The following is an 18905-nucleotide window of genomic DNA, read 5'->3' as shown; positions in this document are numbered from 1 at the left end:
AAGCTGGAGGTGGCTACAACAAGCCAGAATGGCCAGGAACCACTGGGGATAGGAGTCACAGCTACCAAGTACCCAAGTATTAGACTTGCGGAATGGGCACTCAAGGAGCGAAGTAAGGGTGACAAAGTCATAGATGAAGCAGTGGCTGTCCATCTGGTCTTGTGCAAAGCTTTAGAGCATCAGTGGAGCAGAATAACGATCCAGTTCCAAAGCCAGGACCTTATGCGACAGATAAAACACAATAGCCCCTCTAACAGTAGGCTAGCTACCTTGATAGACGACATACTGAGCATGCAAAAGTTGTTTCGAATGTGCTTGTTTAGATTGGCTAATGAAGATAGTATTACACGAGCTAGAGCTTTAAGTTCTTATGCCTTTGGCATTTTAGTGGATGAGGAATGGAATTTCCTCGGTGCCTGATGTGCACTAGTTGTAAAGTGTTTTTTCGAGCCGTTGCTCGTACATGTAATTTCCTTTTCAAATGAATGAATAGCTTCTAACGTTTCGAAAAAAAAAAAAAAAAAGTAGTGTCTTGGTAGAAGGTAAAGGAAAAAGCTGGTGTTGACGGTATCCCGAGCATTTTAAAGAGTAAGTGTTCCCATTAACAACATTCACTTCATTTTACTACATGAAAGACCAGTATAAATCACCAACTCCGGAACCTAACAATTGCAATCCGAAGTCTTCCACACCACAATGACAAAATGATCTTACACCGATTTCCAGCATTTCGGAGCCAAAAGTAGCAATCTTCCGTTGTAAAAATCACAAAAAATCCCATAAACACAAGAAATGAAGTGATTCCTGAATAACATACTAAGGCTTTGATTAACGGTGATGATAGCACAGCAAACAGGCCAGAAACAAATGCTGTCACCATTGCCATCAGGGCGACTCTAATGTTCCAATGAGTATTACTCTTACTGTACCATAACCAGCGTTCACAGTCAACTTCTGAGGGTGAAAACTTAAATTGTAGAAAAACTGCTGCTGAGGCGTATGCCAAGGCAATCATATCCGCAATTACAAAGACAATAAAAGATGGTTTGTGTCTTAGAACTGCCATGCCTTTATTTGGACCATCACTACTTTCATACCCTCCTGGAACAGTAAAACCAGCAGCAAAAGTGACTGTTACTATCAGTGCAGCAACTATCAAATAAGTGTCATCTTTTCTTTTCGAATCTTTTGCTAGTTGATTACATTGGTTGCTTTTGTAAAGTGCTTCTTCACGCTTTCCTTTCAATCTAGTTCCACTACGGCGAAATCCTCGAGTAGCACCATTTCTCTCCAGCTCACCCTTGATTACATTCTGAAAGAACACGAGATTGAAAAATGGCAGCAGTTATTAATTTTTGCACAGAATCAACTGCAGAAATTCATAAGAAGTCTGAACAAGTACTGAATAGCTGAAGATACTTACCAGTCTTTCAGTCTGATCAGGAGTTTGTACGACCACATCTAGCGGAGTGAAATTAGCAAAATTGAAGGCATTCTTATCTGCATGGATGTGACTTATGAGATTACAGCCATCCAAATTTTTAGTAGCAGCATAAAGATGGAGAGGAGTATTTCCACCAAGGTCCCCCTCATTGATGAGTTCAGAAGCCCAAACGTTGTCTAAGATGAAGTCCAACAATTGTTTCTGTTCTTTTGCCACAGCAAGATGAAGAATGTTCTGGTTATCGCCATTGCACATCTCCCAACAATCAGGGCAGTGTGATAAAATTTCTTTTACCACATTTAAATGCCCATACTTCACTGCTACATGTAGGGCTGTCTTGGACGTTTTGGATTTAGTCATGGAGTATACCTGGCAAGACCTGATATAGGCCACAGACTTATCTGCTGAGAGTAGTAATTTTATAACTTCCTGGTGACCAAGTTTTGCAGCAATATGTAATGCAGTCTGTCCATCACGATCTGCCTCCTTCGTGAGATTTGGCAACTTGCCTAATAGCAATTTCACGCATTCTGTGCAATCACCAGATTGAAAATATTTTCTCACTGATTCAAGATTCACTTCTATAAGAACTCCATGTTGACTAAGAGAAGAACAATAAAGAATTTCAAAATTGTCAAGGGATTCCTACACATCTATCCATACAACTATTAGTTGGACTAAAAAAGTTTAACTCATGAGTCATGAAACCACCATTTTTGTTTGTTTTAACTAAGATGATTACTGAACAGAGACTAGAGAGAGTTTAAGACATAATATGCTCTTCAATTTATTCTAAGCTAAGCATTACCTAAGGAGTTCCCCATTGCTGCACGATGCAAAGCCGTTGTAAAATGAGGACCATGATAAGATGGTGACTTACAAGTTCCTAAAATCAGATCCACAATATCGTGATATCCCCTCTCAACAGCAAGATAAAGAGGGCTCTCCCCTGCCTTGTTCCGGGGCTGTGGAAGCTCATCATCTTCTTTTACCAAGAGTTCCACAATGTCATAGCAGTTTGTCCTTACAGCCAAATGAAGGGCTGTGTCTCTATTGTCATTAGTCAGTCTAAGCATCTTTATCCACCCTTCAGAGTTATGTTTATCAGGCTTTTCACCATTTTTTGCGCAATCAATAAGAGCTCGCACGACACCAGAGTACCGGTTTCTAGCAGCTACATGCAGGGCAGTATTGCCTTTTGCATTTTGTTTGCACAGCAAGGAGTGGTTTATTCCGAGAATCTGCTCAACAGCATATGAAGAGTCACAGAATTGTGCTAATATGTGAAGGACTGTATTTTGGTTCGGAGTAAGCTGAGAATCAAGTTGATCTGCACACCGTCTGATAACATCTGAATCACCCGATTGGGCTGCTTTGTATAATTGAGGATCCATTTGCCTTTTCTGAATAAGTAGCTTTTGCACCACCTATTTATTGTCAAAGTAGATCGCAGAAGGGATGGATGACCTGACATGGGAAGCTTTCAAGAAATTTCTTGCAGGAAAATTTTCTACGCTATTGAGAAAAGATCCACTAGTAAATCACTGCCAAAAGAAAAAAGGTGTTGCATTCTTAATTGTTTACACCACAGTGAATGGAGGACAAAGGATAATTGAGCTGAGGTGAGTGTGAAACCAAGAAAGCAAAGGAAAGCAACCAAAAATGAAAGATTATCAGGAGAGAAATGCCCAGGAAACAAGAAAGAAGAGAAATGACCTCGAAAAAGCCAGGAAATTTTAGTGTTGATGACTTGATGGTGGATCGAGGTCAAAGATGGCAGGCAATTACGATTTTCTGATTTTTTTTCTTTTTGTCAGACATTCTATCTTTTACTTCATCTTGATATATGAAATCCACATACTGGGCATGGCCACAGCGAGAAAATTACGTTTGAGTGTACGGTCATTCTTAGCTGAGTAATTTTTTGAAAAAAAAAATACCATAACATTTTTTTTATATGTCATGGGAAAAATAAAAAGGTGATTTAAAAATATGTTAATTATATAAATAAATAAAAGTTGATAAATAAACTACAATCCAAATAGTTTCCAAGGAAGTAGAACTTTGCCAACTAGCTATGCAGTCCAATCTTGAATTTCCATGAGTGATAGTCAACTTTAAAAAGTTTCAAGAAAGAAAGGTGCAATAGCTCCTGAAACACATAGTTAGAGAGAGGCAACAAAGTCACAGCTGACCATATGACTTTGCCAGTTCGAAGCAAAGATGTCCCAGCAATATTAGACACATCATCAAGTTGTACAAGATTTAAGCGACATTCTGAAAAAGGGAAAGAAAAAAACCATGAAACAATTGTCTGCCAGTTAATCATATTTCAAAGCATGGAAAAACAACAAAATCATAAGCCAGAATGTTATATTCCGTCCAAATATTTACCCCATTTGGCAAGTGAATTTTTTAAGTGTTTATCTAAAATTTTATTGTAACTTATTGTAGAAGTTGTAGAAAAAAATTTTAAAGTAGGTAAAATTTTGAATATTTTGAAGTGTATAGTTTAAAAACTTTAAGAAGTTTTTTGAGATTACTAATAACTAGTTGTTAAAAAACTTGTATCAGACAAACTAGGTAAAAAAACTTGTTTTCCAAACAAGGCCGCAAAAGGCCTTTTACATGATTCAATTGATAGCGTTTCTCAAAACCAAATCAAACAGATTTGTGCAAATCACTGCAGCTCTACTATCTTCCATCAATAAGAATAATGCTCTACCATCTGAAAAGTTGCCATAGCGACAACTTAGAAAATTCGGTGAAGGGCAAGCAAGAAGCTGCTGTTGCAATTGTCACTGCTACACACGAAGAGAAAGAGAGAGCAACTTTGTTACCAATCAGGAGATTTAGACCACAGCAGTGCACAAGCGATACGAATCATTTTACAGTTAGTATCTTGACATGTTCCAAATAGGGGCGAGAATCTCACAAGCAATATTTGCAGGAAGAAATCACAGCAGCTACGATACTGCTAGGCAATGCAGTTCGCCAAAGGACTTTCTTTAGTCCATGAAGTCACAACTCCATACTCTTTCATCCACCATATATCAAAACCAAGGGGGGCAAGCACTATGGAATACTCCAAGACTAGTCCAACAGCTTCTTCCTCCAATAATTTGGGGAGGTGGAATTGGATGGCCGTCTTCTTCTTCTTCTTCCAGGTCAAATGACTATATGAAGTCAGGATAATGAGAATCTTCAACTATCCAATGAAGAACTCCCTTAAGACTAGCCTCACAAAATCGAGCTTTATTAAAATGTTCAGGCCATTTTTTAGCGATTGGAAAGGGGCAGCGTTTTGCGTACAGTTCCCCAGCCATCATCAAATCCAATGGTGTGAACCTAAGATTCTGATTTTCTTGGCTGCCACATTCTGGTGAAAATTCTCAAGACCTTGGACTGGCCAGTTGCTGGACTAAGTCCAAATCCACAAACATCTTCACGAGCTCTTTTCTCAATTTTTGGTTGGGGGAGGAAATTACATTTGACTGTCCAGTCATTCTTAGTCGAGTGAGAGGCCTGAGTGTGTTTGGATAGCAATAGTTTTTTTAAATATTATTTTGCTTGTATCGCAACTACAATTTTTAATCAGTTTTTTATTTTTCTAACAACCTTTTATCGTACATATAGTGTTGCAGTAATTATTTCAAATAATATTTTAAATAATCACTTGGGGGATTGAGAAACCTGTATCATGCAATGACAACAATGAAATTGGAATTCAGACCGTGTGTGTGTTTTGGTAGAAGGTAAGTGAAAAAGCTGGTGTTGACAGTATCCCGAGGAAATGAACTCTAACCCTTTCTATTAGCAGCAGCAATCAAAATCAACCAACTTTGTGCAAGAGCTATGAAACTTAAGAACAGCTAAGGGAGCTCAGATGGTCGATATATCAAAAGTAACCACAGTGCATACTAATGGCTTGTACGCTCTTTCGGAGGCATTTTAGTTAAAAGTTAAGTAGCTCGTGCGTGATGGAAAATGGAAGAATTTTGGACTAGTTCACAATAAGGAACCACACAACCAGCACTGGTAAGTAAAAGAAATCAAATAACAGAGCAAATAAAGTATCGGAAATGATTATATATAAATTCAACTTTGTGAAATTAAAAAGGGATATTTTGGAACCAAGCCGACAGGAAGTTATAGAGTGCATCTGTGCTTGGTCAGTAATTCACAAGTCCTCTGAAAGCAATTGAATCTCTTTAACTTGAAATCTAAGAGCAAGTATTCCCATTAACAACATTCACTTCATTACTACATGAAAATACAGTACAAGTCCCTAATACAGGATCCTACCAATTGCAAATCCAAGTCTTCCACCCGACAATGACAAAATGATCTTACACTGATTTCCAGCGTTCTTGAGCTGAATGCCGAAGTTTCCAGTTCCAAAAAGTACAAAAAATCCCATAAACCCAAGCAATGAAGTGATCCCTAGTGAACATAGCAAGACTTTCATTATCGTTGATGAAAGCACAGCAAACAGGCCCGAAACAAATGCAGTCACCATTGCCGTCAGGGCAATTCTAATGTCCCATGTGTAGTAGGAAAACTGCGCCATAAGAAGAATTCACCTTCTGAAGGTGAAAACATAAATTGTGTAAAAACTGCTGCTGAGGAGTATCCCAAGGCAATCATATCAGCAATTACAAAGACAATAAAAGATGGTTTGTGTCTTAGAACTGCCATGCCTTTATTTGGACCATCACTACTTTCATACCCCCCTGGAACAGTAAAACCAGCCGCAAAAGTGACTGTTAGTATCAGTACAGCAACTATCAAATTAGTCTCAGCTTTGCTTTTTGAATCTTCTTCTGGTCGATGACATTGGTTGCTTTCGTAAAGTGCTTTTCCACGCTTTCCTTTCAATCTAGTTCCACTACATCGAAATCCTCGAGTAGCACCATTTCTCTCCAGCTCATCCTTGATTACATTCTGAAAGAACATGAGATTGAAAAATGGCAGTAGTTATTAATTTTTGCACAGAATCAACTGCAGAAAGAGTTCATAAGAAGTCCGAACAAGTACTGAATAGCCGAAGATACTTACCAGTCTTTCAGTCTGATCAGGAGCTTGTACGACCACATCTAGCGGAGTGAAATTAGCAACATTGAAGGCATTCTTATCTGCATGGATGTGACTTGCGAGATTACAGCCATCCAAATTTTTAGTAGCAGCATAAAGATGGAGAGGAGTATTTCCATCAAGGTCTCTCTCATTCATGAGTTCAGAACCCCAAACGTTGTCTAAGATGAAGTCCAACAATTGTTTCTGTTCTTTCGCCACTGCAAGATGAAGAATGTTCTGGTTATAACCATTGCGCTTCTCCCAACAATCCGGGCAGTGTGATAAAATTTCTTTTACCACATTTAAATGCCCATACTTCACTGCTACATGTAGGGCTGCCTCGGACGTCATGGAGTTAACCTTGTAAGACCTGATATAGGCCATGGACTTATCTGCTGACAGTAGTAATTTTGTAACTTCCTGGTGACCGAGTTTTGCAGCAACGTGTAATGCAGTCTGTCCATCACGATCTGCCTCCTTTGTGAGGTTTGGCAACTTGCCTAATAACAATTTCACGCATTCTGTGCAATCATCAGATTGAAAATATTTTCTCACTGATTCAAGATTCACTTCTATAACAAATCTATGTTGACTAAGAGAAGAATAATAAAGAATTTCAAAATTGTCACGGAATTCCGACACACAGCCACGGATTTAAGGGGGGGCTGGTGGGGGCTTAAGCCCCCCCAAGCCGCCGGAAAACCCCTATATATAGGGGATTCCGGCGGCCATTGGTTTAGATTTTGGTAATAATACTAACTGGAAGAAATCCCTAGTATGAAAGTCGTAAGGTGAAATTCTAGAGAAGAATTGAAGCGGGGGTTAATTTATATGCTAGTATATGATCAGATAGCTTTGGATTTGAGAGAGGACATCAGCATTGGGAATGTCTTTTTATACTTGGCCGAGTGAGAACGAGACAAGAAGGTTCCTGGCTAAGAGGATGAAGAATTCATGGGCAATATGCCAGCTTGATAACGCGACGTTAAATTAATGGATGGGTGTGGTGCTTTCATTATTTGGGTGCTTCTTAACTGGCCTGGTCCCCAAAGTGGACATTGACCTTTTGTATGGAATTTATGGCAATTGAGGTGGTTTCCAGTCTGTGCAGAATTGAGTAGTAATGCTGGATGGGCAGCCTAAAGTCAAGAAAGTTCCAAATATCCAGCTTTGTTTAGTTTGAGTACGTCAAGTCTTTGCCCACTGCAAATGGAACTTCTCAAAGTCTTTCCCATTCTCTCTTTTGGAGACCTTATTACATTTTGTGAATGAATTTGAAGTTTTAACAGTTATTGCTTAGTCTAAGTGGCATGGATCACAATTGGATCAAGACTGTATTCTGTACACAAGCTAGACACATAGTACATTGTAATGTTCTTTTCTGTTGTTCAACTTGTCATTATTTTTCTATTCCTGAGTAAACCATCTGTGTTTACTTTTCCTCTCAAGCAGGTGTTAAGCTTTACAAAGTCGTCATATTTTACCAAACTGAAAAAAAAAAAAGCACTTTTAGTTCTCAAGATTTAAAAGTTAAAATAAATTACTATTTCTAGTTCTCAACCTTAAAAAAAAAAGAATTGAATTATTCGAGTGCAACAACTACCAATACTTCAAGTGTTAATCAATAACAAATTTTTGGGTATGTATAATTATATGTTTTTATTATTTTTATAATTATTGATTCTAAATTTTACTTATTAAATATATTTATTTCGTCACAAAAAAAAAAATTTAATACACTTCAGCCCCCCCAAAAATAAATTTCTGGCTCCGTCCCTGCCGACACATCTATCCATACGGCTATAGTTGGACTAAAAAAATTTAACTCATAAAGCCACCATTTTTGTTTGTTTTAACTAAGATGATTACTGAACGGAGACGAGAGAGTTTAAAACATAATATGCTCTTCAATTTATTCTAAGCTAAGCATTACCTGAGGAGTTCCCCATTGCTGCACGATGCAAGGCCGTTGTACAATGAGGACCATGATAAGATGGTGATTTACAAGTTCCTAAAATCAGATCCACAATATCATGATATCCCCTCTCAACAGCAAGATAAAGAGGGCTCTCCCCTGCCTTGTTCCGGGGGTGTGGAAGCTCATCATCTTGTTTTACCAAGAGTTCCACAATGTCGTAGCAGTTTGTCCTTACAGCCACGTGCAGGGCTGTGTCTTTATCGTCATTAGTCAGTCTCAGCATCTTTATCCTCCCTTCAGAGTTATGTTTGTCAGGCTTTTCACCATCTTTTGCGCAATCAATAAGAGCTCGCACGACACCAGAGTACCGGTTTCTAGCAGCTACATGCAGGGCAGTATCACCTTTTGCATTTTGTTTGCACAGCAAGGAGTGGTTTATTCCAAGAATCTGCTCAACAGCATATGAAGAGTCACAGAATTGTGCTAATATGTGAAGGACTGTATTATTGTTCGGAGTCAGCTGAGAATCAAGCCGATCTGCATACCGTCTGATAACATCTGAATCACCCGATTGGGCTGCTTTGTATAATTGAGGATCCATTTGCCTTTTCTGGCTAAGTAGCCTTTGCACCACCTATTTATTGTCAAAGTAGATCGTAGAAGGGATGGATGACCTGACATGGGAAGCGTTCAAGAAATTTCTTGCAGGAAAATTTTCTACTGCTATTGAGAAAAGATCCACTAGTAAATGACCGCGAAAAGAAAAAGGGGCCGCATTCTTAATTGTTTACACCACAGTGAATGGAGGACAGAGGATAATCGAGCTGAGGTGAGTGTGAAAGCAAGAAAGCAAAGGAAAGCAACCAAAAATGATAGATTATCAGGAGAGAAATGCCCAGGAAACAAGAAAGAAGAGAAATGATGTTGAAAAAGCTAGGAAATTTTAGTGTTGATGACTTGACTGTGGATCTAGATCTAGGTCAAAGGTGGCAGGCAATTACGATTTTCTGATTATTTTTTCCCCTTTTTGTCAGACATTCTTTCTTTTACTGCATCTTGATATATGAAATCCACATGCTGGCCATTGCCACTGCGGACAAAATTGCGTTTGACTGTACACTCATTCTTAGCTGAGTAATTTTTTGAAAAAAAAAAAATATTGTAGCACTTTCTTAATATGATTTATATAAGATTAAAAAGTGATTAAAAATATGTTAATGATGTAAATAAATAAAAATTGGCAAATAAATTACAATCCAAATAAACCAGTTTTTGAGGCAATAAAGTCACAGCTGACCATATGACTTTGCCAGTTCGAAGCATAGATGTCCCAGCATTATTAGAGATATCATCAAGTTATACAAGATTTAAGCGACATTCAGAAAAAAGGGAAGGAAAAAAAAAAACCACGAAACAATTTTCTGCTGTTTGATCATATTTCAAAGCATGGAAAAACAACAAAATCATAAGCCAGAATGTTATATTTCGTCCAAATATTAGTCCGGACACAAAATCATAAGCATTCATGGACTTTCTTTAGTCCATGAAGTCACAACTCCATACTCTTTCATCCACCATATATCAAAACCAAGGGGGGCAAGCACCATGGAATACTCCAAGACTAGTCCAACAGCTTCTTCCTCCAATAATTTGGGGAGGTGGAATTGGATGGCCGTCTTCTTCTTCTTCTTCCAGGTCAAATGACTATATGAAGTCAGGATAATGAGAATCTTCAACTATCCAATGAAGAGCTCCCTTAAGACTAGCCTCACAAAATCGAGCTTTATTAAAATGTTCAGGCCATTTTTTAGCGATTGGAAAGGGGCAGCGTTTTGCCTACAGTTCCCCAGCCATCATCAAATCCAATGGTGTGAACCTAAGATTCTGATTTTCTTGGCTGCCACATTCTGGTGAAAATTCTCAAGACCTTGGACTGGCCAGTTGCTGGACTAAGTCCAAATCCACAAACATCTTCACGAGCTCTTTTCTCAATTTTTGGTTGGGGGAGGAATGCAAACTCATGCAGTTGCAGATTCAAAATAACAAGAGTGCACTTCTGGTCAGAGTTAGAGATCATAGATAAAAAAAAAAAATCAAGCCATTACAAGAGCCCAAAACCGTTACTCTGTTATCTGAGATTTCAGCTGGCATTGCAAGAATTTTCTTACCACCATGTTGAGCGTTGTGATCAGAACCTGATTTAAGCTCAAGAAAGGAGAAAATGGAATTTCTATTTGAAAGCACTAGACTAATGGAGCATTTAGCAGTGAAGTAAGTATTACCAAAATGAGGATCTGAAATCGAGTTATATATTTGGAATGTAGTAAAAGATAACAATTGAAATGCAACAACATATACTACGTGTATGTTAGATAAGAACAATTAAATGTTGATTTTCCTGACTCCACTCTCAAAACCCTCCCTTTTCTTCTTCCAGCTTGTAAGACTTATTAGAGTCTCACTTGAACTGGGAAAAAAAATCTCACTTGAAATGTAAAAAAAGTTAAGTAAGAACTGGCTTTCTTGTAATTTGTAAGAAAAACCTCACCCCTACGTTCACAGAAAAGTACCAAGCTGCTGTGACCTTGCAGCACTATTAAAGCTGAATCTTGAAAAAAAAAATCGCCTAAATTTTGCATGTGTGTCACGCATTCGATCGTAATATTATATACACAGTCAGTACATACGAAAATTACATTTTACTATTTAGATCGACAAAGTACTTTTACAATTTTCAACTTGTATTTCTAATAACCAAAGTTTGGTTTGGTTACCAAACCAAGTAGATTCACACAATCCCTACAGCACAATCATGGACAATTTACAAGATTTTTTTACCAACAACTCATAAAATTACCCCTACAGACAACATAGCAAATTGATCACGGAAAGGATTTGTCAAACATAAAAAAGTGCTGAAACTGAATTCATTCAGACATTCAGATGTTGTGGGTGTTTGATAAATAAAAATTCACCTGCTGAACTTATTAAGTGGTGCTGAATTTGTATGTATTTTTTTCAGCACAAGAATCGTAGCTTAATGCTTAATTTGATAAGAATCAAGAGATTTACTTCAACTACTTTATCTTATCTACCAAATATATCCCTGTTTGTTAATTACATTCAAAATTCTTATTTAATTAAACAACCTAATATTCCCTATTCAAAATCCTTATCTAATTAAACAAAACAACCTGATATTCTCTATTCAAAATTTTTTTTAACAATAGTATTTTTTTGCAGTAATTTTCATCCACAAACATTTATATTTTGATTTTTTTTTGTGCAGATAAATATTATTTATGTGATGCAGCTTATCCACACACACGTGGCTTTATGACACCATATCGAAATATTAGATATTGGTTGTCTGATTTTCGAAATGCTTCTCGTCCAAGATCAAAAGAAGAACGCTTTAACCAAGCACATGCAAGATTGAGAAATGTAATTGAACGTACTTTTGGAGTATTAAAAGCTCATTTTCCCATTCTCAAAACGATGAAACCAAACCCTTTTCCCACACAAAGAAACATTGTCATTGTATGAATTGCTCTTCACAATCATTGTCATTTTCATACCTAATAATTTTAAATTAATTAAATCATAGGTTCTATTTTCTTTTTGGATAAAAAGATAGAAGGGTAAAATTGTACAATTTAGCTTATTAAGCATTAAGTTATGAATATTTATCAAACAGTATAAATAAATTCAGCATTAAGATTCAGACATTCATATATCTTTTTTCAGTGCTTAAAATTCAGCAAATTAATTATTTCAGTATTCAGAATTCAGAATTCAGATTCAGTGTTATCAAACGGAGCCTAAATGAATAAATGGAAGGGGGTCCATATAAGCAATTTATGTAGAAAATATAATTGGTTAAAAACCACCTACAATTGGGAGTCCACAAGAGTTTAAACTTCCTAATGTAGAATTGAGAACAAATCATAGGATTAATTCTTAAAACCTAACAATCATTTACAGAAAAATGATCAAAACTTCTTAAAAACTCGTGACAATCCCTGCGCGCAAAGAACTGGAGAAGGGCCAAAAACTTTGTTAGCAATCAGGAGCTGTAAACCACAACAAAGCATAACAATAGAGTAATTTTTCAGCTATTATTATGATATACTCCAAATATAGCACAGGATCTCACAAACAAAATTTACAAGGAGTTATGGCAAGAATATTTACTGCTAGGCAATATGACTTACTGCTGAACTATAAGAAGTGAATCCAAACAAACAAGGCTCTAAAAGGTCACTTCACCTTTACCACCTTCAAATCTACACCTTTCATAGCAGCCTTCAATGAAAGAAAACTAGAGAAATGTGGAGCTGCTGTCAAGTAGCCACCAGCATTATGCTCAATCTTAAGTACAGTACATTTGCTGTCTCTTGGACAATAAGAAACTAAAGCCCCATGATCAGTAGACATCAGTATCTCATCATTTCTCCAAACAAAAAGAGGTAAAAATGCACCAGCTTTTAGACCAACTGGGATGTAGCTTGCCAGAACACTTTCCTTAGTCCATGAATTCACAACTCCATAATCTCTCATCCACCATATATCCAAATTAAGATTGGAAGTACCATGAAATACACAAAGAAAATCTCGTAGAACTCCAAGACTAGTCCAACAGCCCCTCCCTCCAATAATTGGGGGAGATGGAATTGGATGGACATCTTCTTCTTCCATGTCAAATGAATATATGAAGTAAGGATCGTGAGAATCTTCAACCATCCAATGAAGAGCTCCCTTGAGAGTAACCCCACAAAATCGTGCTTTGCTAAGGTCCTTAGGCCAATTTGCAGCCACTGGATGGAGGCGGCATTTCCATATAGTTCTCCAGCGATAATCAATTCCAATTGTGTGAACTTGAGCTTCTGATGTTTTTGGCTGCCTTTTTGTAGTGTGAAATCTCAAGACCTTGTAATGGCCAGTTGCTGGACAATATCCAAATCCATAGACGTCTTCACAAGTTTTATATATTTTTAGTTTAGGAAGCATTGTGTATTCTCTCAATTGCGGATTAAAAATATAAAGTTTGCACTTCTTCACAGAATGGGAGATTTTAGATAAACAAATCAAGCCATTACAAGAGCCTATAAATGTTACTCTCTTATTTGAAAACTGGGCAGGTGTTTCAAGAATTTTTTCAATGTTAGGTTGAGCATTGCGATAGCAATCTGTTTTGAGTTCAAGAAAGGAGCAAATGGAATCTCTATTGGAAAGCACAAGACTAACAGATTGTTGAGTAGTGAAGTAACTATCAGCAAAATGAGGATCTGAAATCAAGTTGTACCAGGTCCTGCAAACACACTTGATTGATATAACAGTGGAGCTTGGGACTCTGGAAAAAATATTCAGCAAAATGAAGATTGGCAAATCCCTAATTCCAGTAGTAGTACTCCAGTGCTTAATTGCTGAAGCATCTTTGATGTTGTTTTGCTCCAGAACAAAGTTAAGCTCTGTATCAACTCCCTACCAAGCAACATGATAGTAAGATTAGAGGAATAAGATTGAAATGGCTATTAAAATGCAAGCTTGTCAGCCAATTTCAGAAATGAGATTCATAAATTCTTCTCACAGAGAGAGAGAGAGAGGAACAACAAGAACAAGAAGAATCTAGAGCAAACCTGTCCATAAAAAAATACATATAATCCTGAACCATGAATTTGCTCTCACAAAGTACAAACAACAAATGTCAGATCTCACTTAACATTGCTTTTGTTCCTATCATATATTCCTAAGAACAAGAACGCATGAATTTCAGAGGGTAGTAACAGCATAATCCAAAATGACCTTAATGTCATAGCCAAACAATTAATACACTAACTGAGATGTTAAAATTGTCCAATTGCCAAAGCACACCATAATATTAGTGGCACAAATGAACCGTAGAAGGGCAGAGAAAACAGCAATAATGACCAGATTACTACCCAAATTAATAACTGGGAAGCTAAACTTGCTTCTGGATAGATATTTTCCACAAAGAACTCATGTTACCAACTATCCACTCTTCCTCCACAGCTCTGAGAAGTGAGAACCATGTGAAGGAGAGTGCACAAAAAAGGAGGTTATCATATTGACCTGCAATTTACTTGAGCGATATGGAAGACTAGAACTAGGGAGTTTGTTGAGTAAAATCCCCTAGAACAGAAAAAATAATGATGAAGCTTTTACCCTAAGGTCATGTTCATCTACTTTAAGCAGCATAAATAAATAACAATCACCTTAGCAAATAAAAAGACCATATACCATGGTATGGTAACCCTGATGCATAGTTATCTATTTCAATAATTTCATCACTAAAAGAAAAATAAGAATTATGCCCAACAGATTAAGCTATTCTCAGCAGGCAGCAACGATAATTACGCTCCAACACATATTAGACAGAAGCAGTAATTTTCGAGTGAAATATGGAAAAAGAATACATGTATATTTGTCATTTCTTCAACTTCCTTCATTTTCTTTTGTTTATTCTTCATGTAAGACCACCCACACAATCACACCACTGTCTCTCAAGACCCTCCACCTAGTGCCTTACACATTGACAACAAGCATAAGCCTCAGAAGTTCCATCAAGTTCAAAAGAAAGGCCAAAAGCAGATATTGTCGTACTTAACAGTCTATAGATTTGAATATAACCAAATTATGAGTCTACCACATTTCAAGAGACAACAACTGCTTGAAAATCATCCGCTAAAACTTCAAGGCAATACAATTTGCTAAAATAAACAACCTTTATTTTTTATACAAATGCTAGTAAATTATTATAGTAAAAAAAATAATTAGCATGTGGACTTCTAAATCAAGTAATACATATATATCTGTAAATAATATTCCATTTGTTACCATTATCCAAGATGCAACAAGGATTTATCATTTTTTGCCACCTAGACAACAGTCTGGTTGAGTAAAACAGGACAAGTAGAAACCAAAGATCCCTCTGGGAGGAAACACAAATCTATCCATCATCCAAAGAGCAACTTGATGGACAATGAATACAGATATTTAATAACATTGCCACAGTCATTAATAACATGCTTAACTAAAACCAACTTTAACAACATGCCACAGTCATTAATAACATGCAGTATTCAAAAAACAAAAGGCTATTCTTGGTGTCAAAAGATACTAGCAATGCACAAAATCTACATTTTTCATACTCAGTACCTGCTCTTTTCCTGCCTTCACAATATTCTTGAGCGAAAGGAAGCACGGAGCATATGGAACTGCAAAACGATAATGATCATGCGCAAGATAAGCTGAGACGATGGTTGATCTCTTTTCTTCCAGACTATAAGAAAACAGGTGCCCATATTCTGTACACATAAACATCTCTCCAGCTCTCCAAATTACGACGGGAAGATATAGGCTTCGATACATGCGAGGTGGAATGCAACTTTCCATGATACTCTCTTTAGTCCATGATTCTACAACTCCATATTCCTTCATTGACCAAATATCTAACACAGGAGGGAAAGCAATTTGATAGATACAAAGGCAACCCCTCAAAACCCCCAAACTCACCCGACCATTTCCAACTACCATACCACGAGGTTGCGGAACAGGCTGGATCTTTTCGTCACCAATGTCAAATGAATACAAGAAGTCACCCGTAATCATATAATCAGTTATCCAATGCAAAGCTCCATTAACAGTAACTTCACAAATTCGGTATCTATCATATATCCGATCCATCAATTGCCTAGCATGCGGAAGAGGGGCACTTTCCTTTAAGACCCTCCAATCATTATCCAAGCCAATTGTACAAACCTGAGCTTCAGTCTTACCCGGATTCCATTTCCTATTAAGAATTCTAAACACCTTATACTCTCCCGTTTTCGGACTAAACCCAAATCCATACGCCACCTTACTGTCTTTTTCCTCTACATTTGACAGAGGGAGCATAGCATATTCCCCAAGCAATGGATTACACAAATACACCTTATACTCATGCTTATTTAAACTATAAGCAGAAAAACAAAGCAATCCATTGCTAGAACCAAACAAAGTCACGGTCCACTCATTAATCCCATCTGGGATTCGAAAAATCTTGGGACTATTTCGGGGAAGGCAGTAGTTATAATCCGCTTTGAGTTCAAGAAAACAAAAAGCAGACTTTCCAAAGGACATTACAATACTACTGAAAGGTGGGTTTGATAAATAAACATTAGCAAAATCCGTTTCTGATGAAAAAAATGTGTACCATGCCTTGCAAACACGTTTGCAGCTGAGAATTGTGGTGACTGGAAGCCTTGAAAAGATATCAATCAAAAGGCATGTGGGAAGGTCAAGAACTGAGGCTGTAATTCTGCAGGAAATCCCATATTCTGCTCGTGAAAGGGAGCCAATTGAGTTTAATCTTCTTCTTTTCCACTCCATCACTGGGAATTGAAAATTTTCTACTCTGCAATGGGACCCGGTTTCAATTGATTATCGAGAAACTATTGCTTATCAATTTGGGGATTTTAAAATTGTGAATTGTGAATTTGCGGACTACGGGGTTTGTAGGAGGGAGGTGTGGGTGAAGGGAGCTCACTTGGGCTGGATTTGTGCTTTAAGTTTGATGGGCTATTTGTCAACCCACAAAATCCATCTGTGTGTGTGTGTGTGTGTGTGGGTTTTTGGCGCCCTTCTCATCCACTCCCCTTGTACCCGAAAATATACAACATATGGATAAATAAGGAACAATGAAAAAATAATTTAGGCAAAATTTGATTAGAGGAAGAAATTTAAAGAACGATGAAAAATATTTAGCTGGATAATTTGTGAATTCAAGATAATACGTAAAGTAATGAAGTAATGTCTCTTCTTAATTTGATATATTTTCCATGAGGGTATAAATATTTATTCTTTTACCTCCCTTTTCTATTAATCTATTAACCTTATGAGAAGGGAATAAAAACTTCAAAAACTATGTTGCCACTATATATAATAACAATTAGATTGTTTCACATTTCTTTTTTGTTTCCTTTTTTAGTAAACATATAATTTCGTTGGGAATTGAAGTGTCTGTTATGGTTTACTTACTCTAGAAAGAATTAGTGTGCTGACCAAAATTATAGGTTTTCAATTATTTAGTTCCCTTGCCAAGTTAGATATCTCAAAAGGAAATTCCTTGCTATATATTTGCTAGCTAATGAATACATCGATTCTCTGCCATATTAAGCACCAAGGCAACTACTAATATGTATATGATAGCTAGTGTCATTTAGCCAAATATCATGTATGAACTTTATTCAGTATATTTAGCTACAAAATTTACCAAGAAAAAAAGGGTATCAATCAAGCTAGAAATTTGAGATGGCTTGTGTGATAGGGGTGTTGCTTTGTAGTATTTGTATTTGTTTAGTCTTTGCATGTAATCCAACAAAAGCAGACTTAGTTGATGATATATTTGTTCCAAGTCACTACTGGATATTCTATATTGTAACCAGACTCTACGAGCAGCCCCTGGTTCTAACACCACAGATCTTCCAAGTCTAGACCAAATCGTGATTAATTTGGCAAAATCCCAAGTACAATCAATTCAAGCTTTCGTCAACAAGATTGAGGGGCCAGTAACTAATCAAACATTGAGAGATAGATTAGACCAATGTCGAGAGGATTTCACTGATGTCGAAGGCGATGTTGATGGTTTCAGTGATCTCTTGAGTAGCAAGGACTATGCAGGTCTTGTTAACAGCGTTGTTTCAGTTGATGATAAAGCTACTGGTTGTGATATAGCTTTTGATAATGGACAGCCACTTGAACCTGACGAACGGTGCGTTTGATAAAATTGAAGTCTGAAATATGAAATTATTGAATTGTTAAGTATTAAATCTAATATATTTGAGTGTATATCACATTCAGTAATAAGTGAATAGTTTATCACTTAATTTTGGAAACAAGTTTTATTTAGAAAATTTAGTGCCACTTAATTAATTCAGATATTTAATTTTTGGTTATCATACGGTCTGAATATATTAAAATTTGAATCTATTAAATTTAAGTACTGAATTAAGTTATCAAACAGGGTCTTCGCTTAAGCAAGCCAACAAACATTTCCAAGTTCTGCTAGAAGCTGTTGGCAACATTGCAGAGACGTTAGAGGGGCCGGGAGTGTAAACATTTTCTGGCTTGATCAAGCTGTTGTAATGCAACATGCAATAATATTGATTTAATTGAAATAATATTTTTTGAATTTGGTTTTTCTCTGACTTAGTGTAATTGTAATCCAACCGCCAGCTCCACATTCCTTTTGGTTTGGTGTCATAAAAAAGAAGGGACAAAACCAAGAAGAAGAAAGAGGTCCCTAGTGTTAACATATTACTGCCATGAAAATAGAAAATGATAAAGAAGTCCTAGAGATCAGATCACAAACGGCAGTTTCAATTTCCTTCTGTCATTGAGTCTATCACAAGTCCACAATCCAGCCAGGAATTCACTGTATATAAATCATGTTGGATTAGAGGAATT

The 18905-nt window shown here is 36.9% G+C and overlaps 3 protein-coding genes across 3 annotated transcripts; all 3 read right to left on the bottom strand.

Moving 5' to 3' along the window:
• Positions 1-611: 611 nt before the first annotated feature.
• On the bottom strand, positions 612-6904 carry LOC113752499 (protein ACCELERATED CELL DEATH 6-like). Its single transcript, XM_027296612.1, has 7 exons — positions 6503-6904; positions 6028-6388; positions 5750-5887; positions 3633-3721; positions 2253-2871; positions 1424-1974; positions 612-1312 (listed from the first exon to the last, which is right to left on the bottom strand). The coding sequence occupies exons 1-7, from the start codon at positions 6902-6904 to the stop codon at positions 647-649; spliced, it is 2826 nt and encodes a 941-aa protein (XP_027152413.1). The 3' UTR covers positions 612-646.
• A 1538-nt stretch (positions 6905-8442) lies between these two features.
• On the bottom strand, positions 8443-9039 carry LOC113752498 (ankyrin repeat-containing protein At5g02620-like). The gene has a single exon (XM_027296611.1). The coding sequence runs from the start codon at positions 9037-9039 to the stop codon at positions 8443-8445; it is 597 nt and encodes a 198-aa protein (XP_027152412.1).
• Positions 9040-12685: 3646 nt separating this feature from the next.
• Positions 12686-16901, bottom strand: LOC113751668. Its single transcript, XM_027295758.1, has 2 exons — positions 15618-16901; positions 12686-13922 (listed from the first exon to the last, which is right to left on the bottom strand). Exons 1-2 carry the CDS (start codon positions 16827-16829, stop codon positions 12699-12701), a joined length of 2436 nt encoding a protein of 811 aa, XP_027151559.1. The 5' UTR covers positions 16830-16901; the 3' UTR covers positions 12686-12698.
• Between the last annotated feature and the right edge of the window lie 2004 nt (positions 16902-18905).

The sequence above is a fragment of the Coffea eugenioides genome, chromosome 11, assembly GCF_003713205.1.
Source record: "Coffea eugenioides isolate CCC68of chromosome 11, Ceug_1.0, whole genome shotgun sequence".
Lineage (NCBI taxonomy): Eukaryota > Viridiplantae > Streptophyta > Magnoliopsida > Gentianales > Rubiaceae > Coffea > Coffea eugenioides.
Note: the sequence above shows the minus strand (reverse complement) of the source record. Positions and strands in the feature narration are given on the sequence as shown.

What these genes read in the sequence shown, in the direction of transcription:
- LOC113752499 (XM_027296612.1), bottom strand. Translation starts at nt 6,904, where the DNA reads ATGGCCTATATCAGGTCTTACAAGGTTAACTCCATGACGTCCGAGGCA. An exon ending in CTGATCAGACTGAAAGACTG is followed by an intron (nt 6,389 to 6,502) that starts GTAAGTATCTTC and finishes ATGTTCTTTCAG; the next exon opens with AATGTAATCAAGGATGAGCT. An exon ending in AGCAATGGGGAACTCCTTAG is followed by an intron (nt 1,975 to 2,252) that starts GTAATGCTTAGC and finishes GTGATTGCACAG; the next exon opens with AATGCGTGAAATTGCTATTA.
- LOC113752498 (XM_027296611.1), bottom strand. Translation starts at nt 9,039, where the DNA reads ATGGATCCTCAATTATACAAAGCAGCCCAATCGGGTGATTCAGATGTT.
- LOC113751668 (XM_027295758.1), bottom strand. Translation starts at nt 16,829, where the DNA reads ATGGAGTGGAAAAGAAGAAGATTAAACTCAATTGGCTCCCTTTCACGA. An exon ending in TGAAGGCAGGAAAAGAGCAG is followed by an intron (nt 13,923 to 15,617) that starts GTACTGAGTATG and finishes GTTGCTTGGTAG; the next exon opens with GGAGTTGATACAGAGCTTAA.